This window comes from Lissotriton vulgaris, chromosome 11, assembly GCF_964263255.1.
Source record: "Lissotriton vulgaris chromosome 11, aLisVul1.2, whole genome shotgun sequence".
Classification (NCBI taxonomy): Eukaryota; Metazoa; Chordata; class Amphibia; order Caudata; family Salamandridae; genus Lissotriton; species Lissotriton vulgaris.
The window spans coordinates 919569107-919585270 of record NC_141699.1 but is presented as its reverse complement, the minus strand read 5'-3'; the positions used below and the strand labels follow the sequence as shown (position 1 = coordinate 919585270).

The 16164-nt window shown below is 45.0% G+C and overlaps 1 protein-coding gene across 1 annotated transcript in view; it reads left to right on the top strand.

Moving 5' to 3' along the window:
• The window catches only part of LOC147683689 (phospholipid scramblase 2-like), a 469436-nt gene that overhangs the window by 99944 nt on the left and 353328 nt on the right, over nt 1–16164 (top strand). The window contains exons 2-4 of the mRNA XM_086944891.1: nt 1084–1274; nt 2524–2556; nt 3828–3935. Of these exons, the coding sequence (XP_086801017.1) occupies nt 2544–2556; nt 3828–3935 (121 nt within the window). The 5' untranslated portion in view covers nt 1084–1274; nt 2524–2543. The remainder of the gene's footprint in view (nt 1–1083; nt 1275–2523; nt 2557–3827; nt 3936–16164) is intronic.

The window sequence follows — 16164 nt, the reverse complement described above, 5'->3', positions numbered from 1 at the left end:
GTGTTGAAGCTGGGTGTGTTCGTGTGGAACTACCATGTTTCTGCCTAATTGTACAGCTGCCTGTATCTACTGTGACTGTGTGTCTTCTGTTGGTATTTGAGTGCCTTGCCTTCTGTTGATGATTGTCTGCTGAGGGTGTGGAGTTTTTCAAAGGGTAAGGGCCAACTTTGTAAATCTGGCAGCTGTTCGGCGGCTTCTCGTGATGTTTACTGGGGTATGACTTCCTTCTATGTTTGCATGTCCTTTCTTGTGGTGTTTACTCTAAGTCAGATATCTTCAACATTCACGGTCGGCTTGCCAGGGGACCTAAAATGATCATTCCTTCAAGGGGGGGGGGGGGCTAAGTTTAGGCCGCCAAGCTTTCAGCAGAGAAGCATTTATTATACTCTTGTGGAAAACGGACAACATGAAAGCAATGAAAGAATGCAGAGTGGCAGTGAGTAACTCTGAAATGGGCAATTAGTATTGTCCTTTGTCACTAATGTCTTGGCTGGGAGTAGGTGTCAAAGTATCTGTGGGAGCCAAATAACCTCCCTATTCCTTTATCTTGTTTCGCTAAAGATAATACTGTCAATGCTTTTGCATTTTTAAGCAGAGCGGACTGCCAATAGAACATGTGCAATCATGTATGTATATATGTTTTTAGTGGATCTGTTTTTGACTCAGTTAAAAATCTGGTTTAGTCTGGGCCTTCAACCGGTTGAACTTGGCTCCAGTGTATATGCTCTGAGGCTTCTGATTAGAAGTTTTGTAATGCACTTCTAACTGCCAAAGTAGAACTATTGCAAGGTGAACAGATTTAAATAGTAATACATTGCTGTATGACTTTTGCTCTTTCTCTACTTACTCAATTTGTTTGCATTTAATACTCAAATAGTGCTTGAACAGTGCCTTAGCTAGAGCTCAGACGTGAACATTCTTCAATTTACCTGAAGGGTTAGTAGATAGATTGAGACAGAAAAAGAGCCGTCATTGTCCGAGATTATTCAGGGTGTGACTCCTGTAGTTCTTGTTGTAGAATTTGATGTTCCTGTGTTCTTTGGAAAGAAAAACAAAACTAAACTGCTTCTTTTCTTGTTATAGCTACCACAAAGAAAAGAGTTGGAGCAAATGAACTTTATGCAACAGGACTTCACATTTGAGGATTCTGCCCTCCTGCTGCACCTATAGAGTTCTAAAGAAAGTCCGCACTACGTTTTTTCCAGGCTTAGCACAGACGGCTTCAGATTTCTCTCGCAGACAGATTGAGTACAACAATACAGAGATCGCTTTGGGTAAGCCTCTTGCTCATGAATGGATGGCTTTGTTGTCTAAGTATGCTTATCTTTCTTTGGTGGTTTTTCTCCCTGTAGTCTTGTTTATCCCTCACCTGAAGAATTTCTTTTTCATCCTCACTTTAAATTGGCTTAGTCATATCCTTCCTCATGGGATTATTGTAATATTGTTTTCTCCAGTAGCACTCTGCTGGGGAACATGTCATGCTCCTTGCTATAGTTCGTTCTGTATCTCCTCTGCTACTTCTCCCACTCCTCTCCACAGAGAAGATCTTGAGCACCCTCCAGGTCTCCCTCATTCACGGTGGTACAGATATTGTCTAGTGTTGCATGCATGCTAGGTGGCAGCTTTGTGATGCCCATGGTGGTGGTCCTTCAGCACTTTCTTGTGCATCAAGAGGCCCTCTTTACCCCCCCATAGATTCTTACCTCCCTTCCCCCTCCTGCTGCCCTCTCCCTCAATGTAATTGGTTGTGCCAATGTCAGATGCTTTTAAATGTGCATTGGCAACGCCAATAGTAGCAACGCCTATGTTAAAAGCATAGATAATATTTTCATTCTTTCAGAATGGAAGACATTTTGTGTGATGCAACATTATGTAACACAGTGGCAAACAAAAAAGTCGAACATTATCCATCGAAGATGGCCAGCACATTGCATGGTGCAATGTACAGCTACCTTGAGTTTTGAAAATACTTTCATGTTTTCTAGGTGGCCTTTGTGTTGCATAATCAAATTGCATTTTATATTATGATGACCATCTTGAAAGTATGGACATTTTTCTTAATGTTACGATGGCGGATTGACATTTTTAAAAAAGCATCTGGCATTAGCAAAGCTAACAATAGCACCGACCACAAAGTAATAGCAATGCAAGAGCATTTGGACTTGCCTAATGCTTATTAACAATGGGTCCATGAACATGGCATTCCATTAGCTTGTGCTAGAGGTGCCAAGTTTTACCTATAAAGGAGCAATCCTAGGGGCCCCACATAATCTTTTTGATGCACTATCTGCAAAACTTTCCATCAGCCCATTGGTAATTGCTTTATATAATGCTGTACTCATGACGAAACCAAACTTTCATATGAATTTATAAATCGTCATATGACCAGCTATCATAATGATCCATCAGTGAATAAATGACATTCTTTTTTCATTATATGCAAACTCATGTGTTCTAGATTTATTTTACGGTCTAGTGTACATTTCTATATCTATACATGTAAATGTTATTTTTTTTCTTCAGGTATTTTTGAAAGAAGAAAGATGGAAATGCAGGGTAAGTTAATTAAATGGCAGTTGCAATGTTTAAACTCACTCCATAGGTAATATTATTTACAAGACGAGGTATGTGTGTCTTTTGGTTATCCCAGTGCAAGGAAGCCTTTTCTTCTATATAAAAAAAGTTATGCAAAAATGTCTTAAACATTTTCACCGCCTTGTTTGCTTTCACCGTTTGGGACTTTGTGTCTGAATGTTATTTAACCTTTCACCCTACCCATGTGGACCCACAAAAGGAGGAGGTCTCTTGAATACCCGGTCCCAGAAGCACATTTAGCATTCCTTACATGTCCCTTCCAGAAGACAAGGGAGTTTTCCCCATTATTGGCTCTCACACTTGTGTTCCTGTGAATAATTTTCTCACTCGTATGTTTCCACTTAATCTGACCTATTTGGGATGAAAAAGAGGAGCAAGCATGTGTTGCGCAGTCACGCTAAGTGCTCCAGTTGTTTCCTCTTGACGCGGTTAAGTCCCAACTCCCTCTTAGACTAGTAAACGTAGCAAGGATGTAACTCTTACTAAGCCTTCTAGTCCATAAGGGGAAGGGGAAGTGGAAGAGAAACAAACAAACACTGGTTCCACACTAGTTCTAGTTGTTGCTTCTCTGGAAGTGTTCTGGGCCGAGATCTTGCTGGCACGTGTACTGAATTATTGTACACCAGTATTAATATTCACTATTCTGGGTTTGAACAGTTCTAGAAAAAAACTTGTGCAGCATTTTACATTACTGACCATATGATTCATCGGCCCTTGTTCACAATTCTCTGGTACAGGTTTGCGCAGACCGCTTTGAATTGACTGTGGCCTTAAAATATCAAACAGAATTACTTAAAACTAAGCCTGTCTTAAATTTCTGAAAAATTAGTGGTTAGTGATTGTTAGAGCTCACTTCTATAACCATGCACATACCTGAATACCAGTTGAATTATTCTCCAAAAGGGATTCTGTGAATTAAAGAAAAAGAAAGAACAAACAAGATACCAGCAACCACCAGTAACAACTGTATACTCAAAGATAGTTGCTCTGGAAAATCCAACACTAATCACAAGAGCAGAGCATGCTTTCAATAATTGTAAAGTCTTTTACCCAAGTATCCAACATTAAAGTCTCAGAGTTCCTTATAATAGGTTTGAAACAATGAAATACATAATTGTAGTTGTAAAGGCTTGTTTGTTTTTCGTTTCGAAAGTCTTTTAAGCCTAGCACTAATGTTCTTAGGAAAATAAATTAAGTCTCTGAAGCTTACTGTCCTTCTTTTGTTTCCATAGATCTGTTGTCGAGTTTCCTGGATGCAACGGATGTTGCTCAGACTTTCAATGAAGCTCTGCAATCCTCAGGTGTCTGTCAAGTCCGAACAAGAACTCAAGGTGAAGCAGGTAAGGAGGGAACAAGAAGTGAGGAAGGAATTGAAGGGGAGGCGGGAGGAGAGTCAGGACGGGTTGCAGAACGAGGGGAAGCTGGAAGGAAGGGCCGGATCTGGAAGGCTGAATTCACGGGAGAAGACCGAAGCACTCGTCGTGACGATCAGCAGAGATGAAGCGTAGTCACGTTAACGAGTGCTTCTTAAATAGCTTTCTCAGAAGCGGTTTGATATTTGCATAACTCGCACGTGGGGTAGTTCTGTACTCTTACACGTGTTTGGATAGGCGTTGCCCAACAAGCACTGACCAATACAAACAAGCATTGATAAATGCGCCTTCGGCCTGGTCACCCCCACGCTCCTGTGCCTGTGCCTGCTCCCGCAGCCCCAGCCACCCAAGGGCCGCCGAGCCCACACCAGCCTCCCGCAGCCCCAGCCACCCGAGGGCTGCCAAGCCGGCTCCAGCTTTTCCTGCCGCCCCAGCCCGTGGCCCCGCCCCCGACAGCCGATTGGCTCGCGCTCCCGCCTCCCCGCAGACCCTCCCGACCGGCTCCCTTCATATGACGTCCCCAGAGCGACCGCGCAGCGGACGCGCGCAGCGGGAGCACGGATTGAGCGCCGAAGGTGCGCCAAAGGTAAGCCAGTCTACGCCCGTCCGCGCCTGGACCGCGCCCAGCGCCAGGACCCCTGGCCCCCGCAGATCCCAGCCCACCCGCCGGACGTACGACGCCGCCACCCTCAACGCCGGCCGAAGCCCAGGATGCTACCGAGCCACCCCGAGACGCACCCACGGACCCTTCTGCTGCAACTCCTGCAAGTTCACCTGCATCCGGACCTGCACCACTCCAGCATTGCCCAAGACCTCGACGAGCAACAGCAGCAGCAGCCACCTGAGATGCATCCTGCTCAACACCCGCTCCGTCCACAGGCACGCCATCGAGATCTGGAACCTGCTCGACACCACAGCCCCAGACGTCGCCTTCTTCACGGAAACCTGGATGAACGCCTCCTCTGCGCCTGACATCGCCATCGCCATCCCAGACGGCTACTAGATCATCCGACGGGACCGCATCAACCACACCGGAGGAGGCATCGCCATCGTCCACAGGAACTCCATCCGCATCACGACCAACACCGACGACACCCTCACAACCGCCGAGCACCTGCACTTCCAAGTCCACATCAACCCGAAGACCACCCTCAGAGGCACCCTCATCTACAGACCCCCTAGACAACGCACACAGTTCAGCAAAGACATCGCCAACTTCATCAGCCCACACGCCCTCTGCTCCGCTGACTACATCCTCCTCGGAGACCTCAACTTCCATCTGGACAACGACCGCAACACCACCACCCTGCTGGACAACCTCTCCAACCTGGGACTCAAGCAACTGGTGACAACCCCCACCCACTACGCCGGAAACACACTCGACCCCGTCTTCGCATCCAGCAAGGACAACGCCTTCAGCCACGCCACCGGACTCCACTGGACGGACCACAGCTGCGTCCACTTCAGCTTCGCAAGGACCACGATCCACCACCACCAGCAACAGGTTGCATGCAGGAACTGGAACAAGATCACAGCCTACCAGCTCGCGTCCTCCCTGAGCATGAACCCTCCCACCAGCACAACGAACCCTAGCCAAGCGGCCACCAACCTCACGAAGTGGATCAGCGACTGCGCAGACGAGCTCGCCCCCCTGAGGACCCCGCATAGCAGACCCGGCAGCAAGAAAGCCCCATGGTTCACCGACGAACTCAAGAGCTCCAAGAAGGACTGCAGAGCCCTTGAGAAAGCCTGGCGCAGAGACCCAACACCGGACAACATGACTGCCCTCAAGCTCGCCACCCGAAAACACCACCAACTCATCCGCGCCACAAAGAAAACTGCATTCAAGGAACGACTGGACAACAACGCACACAACAGCAAAGAACTCTTCAACATCGTCAAAGAGCTCTTCAAACCCAACGCTGGAAACAACTACATCACCCCTTCGCAAGACCTCTGCAACTCCCTCGCCTCCTTCTTCCACAACAAGATCGCGGACATACACAACAGCTTCAGCACCCAACCGACGAACACCATGACCGAACCACCGCCCCCCACCACCACCCTCCGCGCCTGGACTCCGATCAGCACCGAAGACACCGTCCGCACGATGAACTCCATCCACTCCGGATCTCCGACCGACCCCTGCCCTCACCACGTCTTCAACAAGGCCGACGCTGTCATCGCACCCCACCTGCGAGACATCATCAACACCTCCTTCAATACCGCTACCTTCCCGGAGAGCTGGAAGCACGCCGAACTCAGCGCTCTACTCAAGAAACCATCAGCTGACCCCACCGACCTCAAGAACTACCGCCCCATCTCGCTGCTCCCATTTCCTGCAAAAGTCATCGCGAAGACAGTCAACCAGCAGCTGGCCGCCTTCCTCGAGAGGAACGGATCCCTCGACCCCTCGCAGTCTGGCTTCCGGGCCAACCACAGCACCGGGACCGCCCTGATCGCAGTCACCGATGACATCCGAGCGCTGCTCGACAACGGAGAAACAGCGGCCCTCATCCTCCTAGACCTCTCCGCGGCCTTCGACACTGTCTGCCATCGTACCCTAGTACAACGCCTCAGCAACGTCGGAGTCCAGGAGAAGGCACTGGAGTGGATCATCACCTTCCTCGCCGGGAGGACACAGAGTCCGCCTCCCCCCGTTCAGATCTGATGCCACCGAAGTCATCTGCGGCGTCCCTCAAGGCGCCTCGCTCAGCCCAACCCTCTTCAACATCTACATGAGCCCACTCGCAGACATCGCACGCCAGCACAACCTCAACATCATCTACGCCGACGACACCCAGATGATCCTCTCACTTACCAACGACCCGCCACCGCCAGAGCCAACCTTCACGAAGGGATGAAAGAGGTAGCCGAATGGATGAAGAACAGCCGCCTGAAACTGAACTCGGACAAGACGGAAGTCCTCATCCTGGGATCCTCATCCTCCACCTGGGACGACTCCTGGTGGCCCCCCGCCCTAGGCAACGCACCCAAACCAACAGACCACGCACGAAACCTGGGCTTCATCCTGGACTCCTCCCTCTCCATGACCAGACAAGTCAACGCCGTCTCCTCGTCGTGCTTCAACATCCTGCGCATGCTACGCAAGATCTTCCGGTGGATCCCCACCGAGACCAGGAAGACGGTCACCCAGGCCCTCGTCACCAGCCGTCTGGACTACGGCAACACCCTCTACGCCGGAACCACCGCCAAACTCCAGAAGAGACTTCAGCGGATCCAGAACGCCTCAGCACGACTCATCCTGGACATCCCCCGTCGCAGCCACATCTCCGGACACCTGAGACCTGCACTGGCTCCCGGTCAACAAGAGAATCACCTTCCGCCTCCTCACCCACGCACACAAAGCCCTACACAGCCAAGGCCCAGGATACCTCAACAGCCGCCTCAACTTCTACGCTCCCAAACGCCAGCTTCGCTCGACCAGCCACGCCCTCGCCGCCGTCCCCCGCATCTGTAGAACCACCACAGGGGGACGGTCCTTCTCCTACCTCGCCGCCAAGACTTGGAACTCCCTCCCTCCCCACCCACCTTCGCCTGACCCAGGACCACCTCGCCTTCAGGAAGCAACTCAAGACCTGGCTGTTCGAGCAGTAACAGACCCCCCACCCCAGCGCCTTGAGACCCTCTGGGTAAGTAGTGCGCTATATAAATTCGATGATTGATTGATTGATAAATACAACTTGAAATCTGGCATTAGCAATAAACAACCATTGGTGAATACAATCAGCAAGTCTTTAAGCCAGCATCCACATAATGTATTAACCTGCCTGAAAACTGTATCTCATTTAGGGAATGAGCTCTAGAGAACGATTGAATCAGTGACTATATGTAATTTAAGTAGGAAAACCTGTAGCTGCATGTGTTCCCTTAACAGCATGTCCATGTAAAAGTATCATTGCTTTCATTTGTTGCCGGCTGCCACCGTTCACTGTATTTCATGTCAGTCTTGTATGACCTTGAGTAGCCTTATTTTCCATTTCCAAACACTAGATGTTTTAATATGTTCTTAATTAGAATCCTAAAATGTAGGTTTGAATACTGAATGGGTAATGAGGAAGTCTAGGCTTTGGACTGATGGACTGGACAGATTGTTGTGGATTGTGGGATAATTCCTGGTTCCACAAGATCCAACAACAAGGATGTCTTCATTATTTGTGAATTGAGTTTCCCAGCTCTGCTACAACTGCAACCTATCAAGTATTCCAATCTTGTAATAGCTTTCTATGGTACTATAAGGACACAGATTTTTATCAGCGGTGTACACCAACTGCAGAAGCAATGTCTTATCACCCAAGGGTACCTGTATCATGATGAATTTCCACTCCCAAGTCTCCAAGAATTTAAAGGCTCTGCATGGGATTGTTTGAATGTATTTGATTATGCTTGATTTTTGCACAGTGCTGGCAAAGCTATTATATTTTTTTCCCAATCTACCCCTTTTTAACTTGCTAGCTTAACCCCTTCGATGCTGATGACGAGCTCAGCTCGTCATCACCCACAGGGGTCGTGTGCTGATGACGAGCTGAGCTCGTCATGGTGCCACTAAAATGGCATTTTCCAGCACACAGCGGGAAAACGCCTAGCATCCAAGTGGTTAAACTCCCACCAATTTATTTCCTGAGGCAAGTAGTGTCATCATTTGAAAAACAGAGCATGTGACGATTTGTATAATATTTCAAACCATTCTCATTTATTGAGAATGTTTTTAGGTTTCAAATGTTTGCTTGCACCATCAAGTGGCTCCTGGATCTGTTTTATGGGGGGGGGTGTTAGTAGGATCAGGCAAGTAAATAGAAGTAAATGCAACTGATTAACAATATTGCCCACTGCACACCTCCAGTGCTTAGATAATTCTGTTTGGTATTTATACACTTGGACCTCACTGAGATGATCTTTCATAGCCTATAAATCCTTTCATGATTCCACCATAAAAAAAAGGAGTGCAGTAAAAACATTGGAGGTATATTGCAAAGTACCAGCCAGATGGTTTAAGCATTGGCCTTCAAGAACAGTAATGGATGATGCCATCCATTAATTAACTTAGAATAGTGCATATCTATTTGCACTTACATGTCCACATCTCTACTATACTGCAACATGCCTCCTGGGCTCAGGAGGCCTACCTTAGTGGTGACTGGCATGTATTTAAAAAGTGCTATGAACTTGCATCACATGGTGTGGGCGAAGTCCAGTTTGAGCTGTTTGCATCAAGTAAGGGCTGCTGTCATCTGTTTACTTGTGTCACTCAGGGTGGCACAATTAGTGCTTCAGGCTCTGCTGACGCATTTAACTCACATTCTCTAGGTATCACTGGTACCACTTACCAGGGAACTATAAGGGGTTTGAAGTCCTTGCCAATTGGGGTTACGAATTTACATGTATCAGATTTTTGGGAGGGAGCACTGGGACGGCGGGGGCCAGGTTAGCAGGCTCCATTGGACTTTGTCATAACCATCAGCAGTGGGGCAAAATGCAGGGGCCATAGAAAAGGGGCACTTTCCTACAAAAGGTGCGGGTCATTCCAATTAATTTTCTCCCAAACAACAAATACAAAGGATACTGTCCCTCTTGAGCCTGTCTACTGGTGCTGACAGCAGGTGGTTGCATTCACCTTATTGTAGATGTTGAAGGAGATTTCACAAACTGGACGTGCTGTTGCCTGCATCTGTTATCCTATATATTTATCACAGTCTGAGTGAATACAACAATAGGTCAGTCATCTGAGGCCATTCTATTATGTGTGTGTTCTGATTGGGTCTTGCATCTACATGATGATTTTTCTCTACAGGAGCGACATTCTTTTTTTATGTCATATGGAGAATAGGACTGGTCACGGTTTCTCTGTGAAATGTATGCAGTTATCCTTTGAGGATTGTGTCTTTGCCAAGGAAAACCCAGTACACTATAACTAAGTTCTCGCACCGCAGTTGGCTTATTGTCTACAATGCCTCCATTCATCTTGTGAGCAAGAGGGTTGGTTTGCATTGTTTAAATTAGCTGAGTTTGGAGATCTATCATGAAAATGTTTTGAAGGTGGGATTCTCTTGTGCTGGTAGCAATACTTTTTCAGTCAATTTGTTTATTAAATAGATGTGAACGTTATTCTGTCTTTTAGTTTCTTTACTTTATGCAAACCATTAGGAAGGCTGTTAAGAATATAAAGTGTTTTTGTTATTGTCATAGTGGTCACGCCAGAGCAAATGACAATCTTTATTGGTTAGTGGATGCTCTACACACCAGTTGTAAGGTCCCTTTGTGTCACTTGAAAGTCAAAGGATTCTTTTTCTGCCTAGCTGAATAAATGCTTACTCACCTTAAAGTGAGGCATTCTGGCTGAAGATATAATTAAATCACTGGTCTGCTGTATTGTTTTAGCAAGGCAGAGTTCAAGTTCATTTAGTAACCTCATTCATTGTCCACTGTGTTTAATAGCCTGGGGGGCTCCCATTTTCTTGTATTCCCTTATAATGGGCACCCAGACACTTTGGTTAGCAAAGTCTTCATAACGCAAGGCTCCCTACATGACTCTGTGTACTTGTGCATAGGCCAAGCGTCCTCTGTAGACAGCCCAGCTTGTCTCAACTTAGTTTGATTATTGTGTCACTAGGATAACATGCATTGTTCATTCCCTTGTCAATGAGTGTGAACATGAGATGTAGCTTTATGAGCCTGCCTCCTTACTCCTTCAATCTGTTAATCCATCACAAGATCATCATGATTCAGTTCCTTTAAGAAGCTAGGTAATATCTGTAAAATAATTTAGGCTGCTTGTTTTCAGGTATTCGTTATGATACACTGTTTTTGCTCTGGTTCTGCTTTGTAAATGTGTTATATGTTGGTTTTTGGCCATGGTGGTACTCTGAAACATCTGCTTATATTAATAGCCATTATACTGGACAGCTCAGGCCAACTAACTATGCGCACACATTTTCCTGGTTTACTGGCATTGTTAGGCAACGCCTTGCATGGCTAAGCAGCCCCCAGTAGAGAACATGATGACGCTGACAATGTACACGTACGCTCCCATCCAATTCCGAGCCACGGCCCTCCAAGGGATGCTTTTTCACCCTCCATAGGACCTTTAAATAGCACTACCTAATTTCTCAACTCCACTTCCACAATTGAGGACAGTGGTAGTAAACTGAACCGCCCACCACCTGGCACAAGAAATTGGTAAAGGGAGACTACTCATGGAGTTCTTTGTGTGTGTGTGTGTGTGTGTATATATATTCACTGAAAAAAACATAGGTTTTACTCACATTATAGTTAGGAAGTAGCATTTACAAAACCTATGAAATTCACTGAAAAAACCATAGGTTTGACACATGTTATAGTTAGCTGGACATTTCACTCATATAAAACCAATGAAATTCCCCCGTTATAGTTACTTCAGCTAACTATAACTCACGCGCCCACAATGCACTGCTGATGATGTCACACATCACATCACTCATAACATCATCTATTAAATGGGTTAGTTTTGAAAATTACATATATTTAATATATGTAGATCTGAAAGTTGGTTGAACAAAAATTTAGTATATGTGTATAAACGGTTGCTTTTTTGGTGAAAAATAGATTCTATAACTGACTGATTAAATATATCTTAATGAGTACATGGGTTACTGAGTAATATTTAAATATATACATATCTGTGTCAGTATCAGTTTCTATTTTAGTGGCTGAATGTGTTGATGAGTAGCTATATCACTGATACATTATATCTATATAGGTTATTGTTTCTTTATTATTACCAAGAGTGTCTCAGTGTCTGAGTGTTAATATGCTACATTAAGAGATTTTACATATTGCATACATGCAAGAATCAGTGACATACTATTCCTATATGTTGTAGGCAGCATATGTGAGATATTAGATGTTATCAGTGATGTCAAGAGTGATGTCACTGACCATGTGATGTAATATGTAACATCATCAGCAGTGCATTGCGGGCGCGCGAGTTATAGTTAGCTGAAGTAACTATAACGGGGGAATTTCATTAGTGTTATATGAGTGAAATGTCCAGCGAACTATAACATGTGTCAAACCTATGGTTTTTTCAGTGAATTTCATAGGTTTTGTAAATGCTACTTCCTAACTATACCAGGTTTAAAACCTATGGTTTTTTCAGTGAATTTCATAGGCTTTTAAAATGCTAATTTTGAACTATATAGTGAATGCAACCTATAGTTTTGTCAATGAATTTCTGCAAATATTTTTTTCGGAAAGAAAGTTTTCTTGACTGTCTGAATTGTATAGAGACTCCCTGTAAAGAGCTAGTGGATTAGAAAGTCTCCACCTTGCCTTATTTTGAACATATTGTAATTTCTCAGTAAATGGAGATCGCCTTTGTAAACTTTCGTGCACGCACCCTCTGCACCTTGCCTTATTTTGAACGTATTGAAATTTGACAGTAAATTAAGATCACCTTTCTAAACTGTTGTGCGCGATCGGGTGCGCTCACTCTCCTATATATTTCGAGAAAACATTGCAATTCCAACTCATTGAGTTTATTCATAGACCCCTCAAAGAAGTTATAGTACGTCAAAGCCTTCTTTTTTTATTGTTATGAAACTTTTCAGTAAATGGAGCCGAACGTCTTTTTAAACTTTCGTGCGTGACCGGATGCACACACCCCGGTATTATTTCAAAAACATAAAAGGTTTTATACTTTAACAATTGTGTGCTAGAATCCCCCTTAGAAGATGTAGATGTACAAAATCAGGATGTGTTTAGATTTACTCCTTTTCACATTTTGAAACTTCAGTGAATTAGACCACTACTTCCAAATGACGTACGTGATCAGATACTGTCACCGTGTACACGTCCTGATACGCGCATGTGAAGTCATGTGACTTAAAAACATTTCCAATTGCTTCTTAGTAGTTTCTGTTCTGGAATTTTCACAGATCCCATCCACTTCCCTCCCTCAGCACGTACACGTCCTAATGGGCGTATTTGAAGTCATGTGACTCAAACAACACTTCCAATTGGTTCTTAGTAGTTTCTATTCTGGAATTTTCACGGACCACTCCACCCACTTCCCTCACTATCTTTTGTACTCTCAAGGGAGAACAACGTTTTACATCTTTCTGAAGACTTTGGTGAAATGGCTGCCGCACCGAATTAATCATCCGAATCTGAACAAAATGATTGACTACCTTTAAGAAAAAAGAAGGAATCTTTCATCTGGCAATTTTTCACTTATCCTAAGGATCAAAAAAAAGTGAATGCGCCAAAAGTAACTTGCACAATATGTGACTCAGTTCTCTCAAGAGGAAATCCGTCAAAAGTATTCCTTTTCCATACATACCATGATGAAGCATGTCAGACAAGTGCATCCTGAGAAATTTGCACAGGCATCGACAAGAGCCCTGGCCACGCAACTACCATCAGAGATGGCCAGCACATCTTCTGGTCGACGACCTGTATCTCCATTCAGTGCAGTAATAGACTTGAGACCATATTTGGCTAAGTTGCATATGAAATGCAACGAGTGTGGAGAAATTCTTCTGTACGAAGAGCAGAGCCTCAATCTTATTAAAATAAAAATTGACTCATCAATGCTCCGACAAAAGATTATTTTTTGCATTTCAATTTGATACTGTCACAGTTTTACAGTTAAAAATTTTGGTGCAAGTTTTAAAAATCTAAAACAATATAACACTTGTTTGAAAAAAAAAAAAGTTCTTTTCAGAACTAACTCATTGCACCAAAAATAGCTCTATTCACGAGCTGAAGTATCAACGCTTTTTTTCGGCACAATTATGCAAAAAAGCGACGATACTTGGGCCATATTATGAAGGAGACGTTATACATTATCGTCGGTTTTATCGACAGGACACTGCCGATAAAACAACAATAATAGCCTTCATAATATGATCTATGAATTGCAGCCGAAACCTACGTTAGTTGTCTTTACATCTAACATTAGATTCGAATGCAATTCATAGAGCATATTATCAACGCCGTTATCGCCGCTATATCTGCAGTTTTCTGCCGATAAAAGCGGCGTTAATGTTTTACCTATCCTTGAAAATATTCTGCTGCACCTTCTTGAAAACGGCATTACATCGCCTGCAGTAAGACCACTTTGCATATGTTGCGTACAGTATGTTACTGACATGCAAAGTGGGCGTAGGTCAAAGCACATGCAAAATGTGGTTCAAGGGGAAAGCACCCTATCACGAAAAGAGACGTTGCGAGAGAAAGAGGTGGAATAAACTTGTCTATCGTAGGAGTGTTAAAACCTGCTCTAATCAAACATTCGGCATAGTTAACATAAGAGAGTAGAAAATAAAACTAAATCCACCCCGTCCCATATTTAGAAGGCACACATTACTGTGTGAAAACAATGTTTGTTTGCACGCGATAATGTTAAGTACCGCGGCTGTTACAGCATTTACTATCACATATGTGTTCCCATTGATATTAAAGCACTAACACCGTGGAAAATTCCACCCATGCCGTCGATATTTACAACGCCGAGCAGCGGCGATTTTTTTATCGCTTAGGAGCCTTGCTATTATGAAGGTTTATCTCCGAAGTCTCTGATTCTCAAACTATGCACAGCGGCTCCCCTGTGCCCCGCAATAAAATGCCAGGGGCGCCGCGCACACAGTAGACTGACTAACCGTCCATAAATTCCACGGACGTCCATACCCTGTTATCTGCAATTGTGGGCATCAAAAGGAGGTGCGCTGCTCCCTTTCTGAGAGGCCTCACTCCCACTGCTGCAGCGGCCTCGCAGTCCTTCAGGAGCACAGGAGCAGCCCCTCCCGCCCATTAAAGTTCAGTGTCGGTCTCATTACCACTTAGTAAATGAAATAAAATAGCACTGAAGGATATTCAAGTATGTAGCACTCCTCTTGCTACAGCATACAGAATGGATTGTGTTAAGTATAAAAAAGTGAAACACCCACGCTACAATCATATAGAACACTTCCTTTAAAGAAGCCTATGAATAAGTTTAAAAGATCAGGTTAACCTTCTTTTACTCATCATTCTTGAACATAAGTATTTACAATACTATATTGAACAATGCCATGGTTGCTGCTTTTTTATTTTAAGAATCTTGGAATCATTCGCAAAGCCAATAGTCATGGCTTCTTTTTCCTGACAAAAAACTTGCAATATTACATATCTACATAGAATGACAGAAAAAACATAACACCACAGAGGCCCAACACTCTGCTAAGCGCAGATTTTGAACCTATTGGGCAGATTTATATTAACTGGCACATCCCCAGGGATGCACCAGTTAATGTGCGCCACATTACGCCACTGCTCCACCACCCATGGTGCACCACATTTATAATGTGGCGCACCATGGTGCAAAAACAGCACACATGCGTAAAGCATCTGTGCCGGAAAGGTGGTACATTGCTGGAGTTGTGTTGCAAGTGTGACGCAGCTCCAGCAAGTCTCGGGGGTGCCCCATATTCACAATGCTGCGTCAAGACCTACGCCTGCTTGAAGCACATGCAGGGTTTTGAGGCAGCATTGGCCTGAAAGTGACTGAGTGAAATGTCATAGATTTCACTCAGCCACTTTCAGGAGACGTTCCTGCACAGGAACGACCCCCCCCCCTGCACAGGAACACTTCCTTATTGTGTAGGGCTTTACAACATAACGTATCTCCTAGATGCATCACGTTGTAAATATGGCACATTATTTGCACCGCCATTGCATCAAATAAAGTGACGGAATTGTGGCCCAAAGAGACGCAAGTGCATCATAAATCTGCCCCTATGTGTTTTAAAGTGCCTTCTAAATTACAACCAACACACTCTTTGAAGAGACCCCCCAGTTTTTTTAACACCTCTTAACTCCTCCCATGCTCATGACAGAGCCGCTCCATCATGAGCATCGCCTGAGTTGTCCTCATGACGGAGCAGTTATGTCATGGCCCTGCCGCTGCGCTTGCGCAGCACTGATTTTGCACCTGCGCAGTGCCTTCTATTGACTGAGCGGGGCCATGACGGAACCGCTCTGTCATGAGAACAGCACAACCACGGCTCGTGAAGGATTGGCTCCATCATGAGCATGCGAGGGCCACTCAGCCCCCCACCCCCCTAACGCTGAAGCGGAATTGCCACCACAGCAAAGGAGTTAAAGTCCTAGAAAGAACACCATTTAACATTTAACATCATTTACCACCAATGTTTTCATA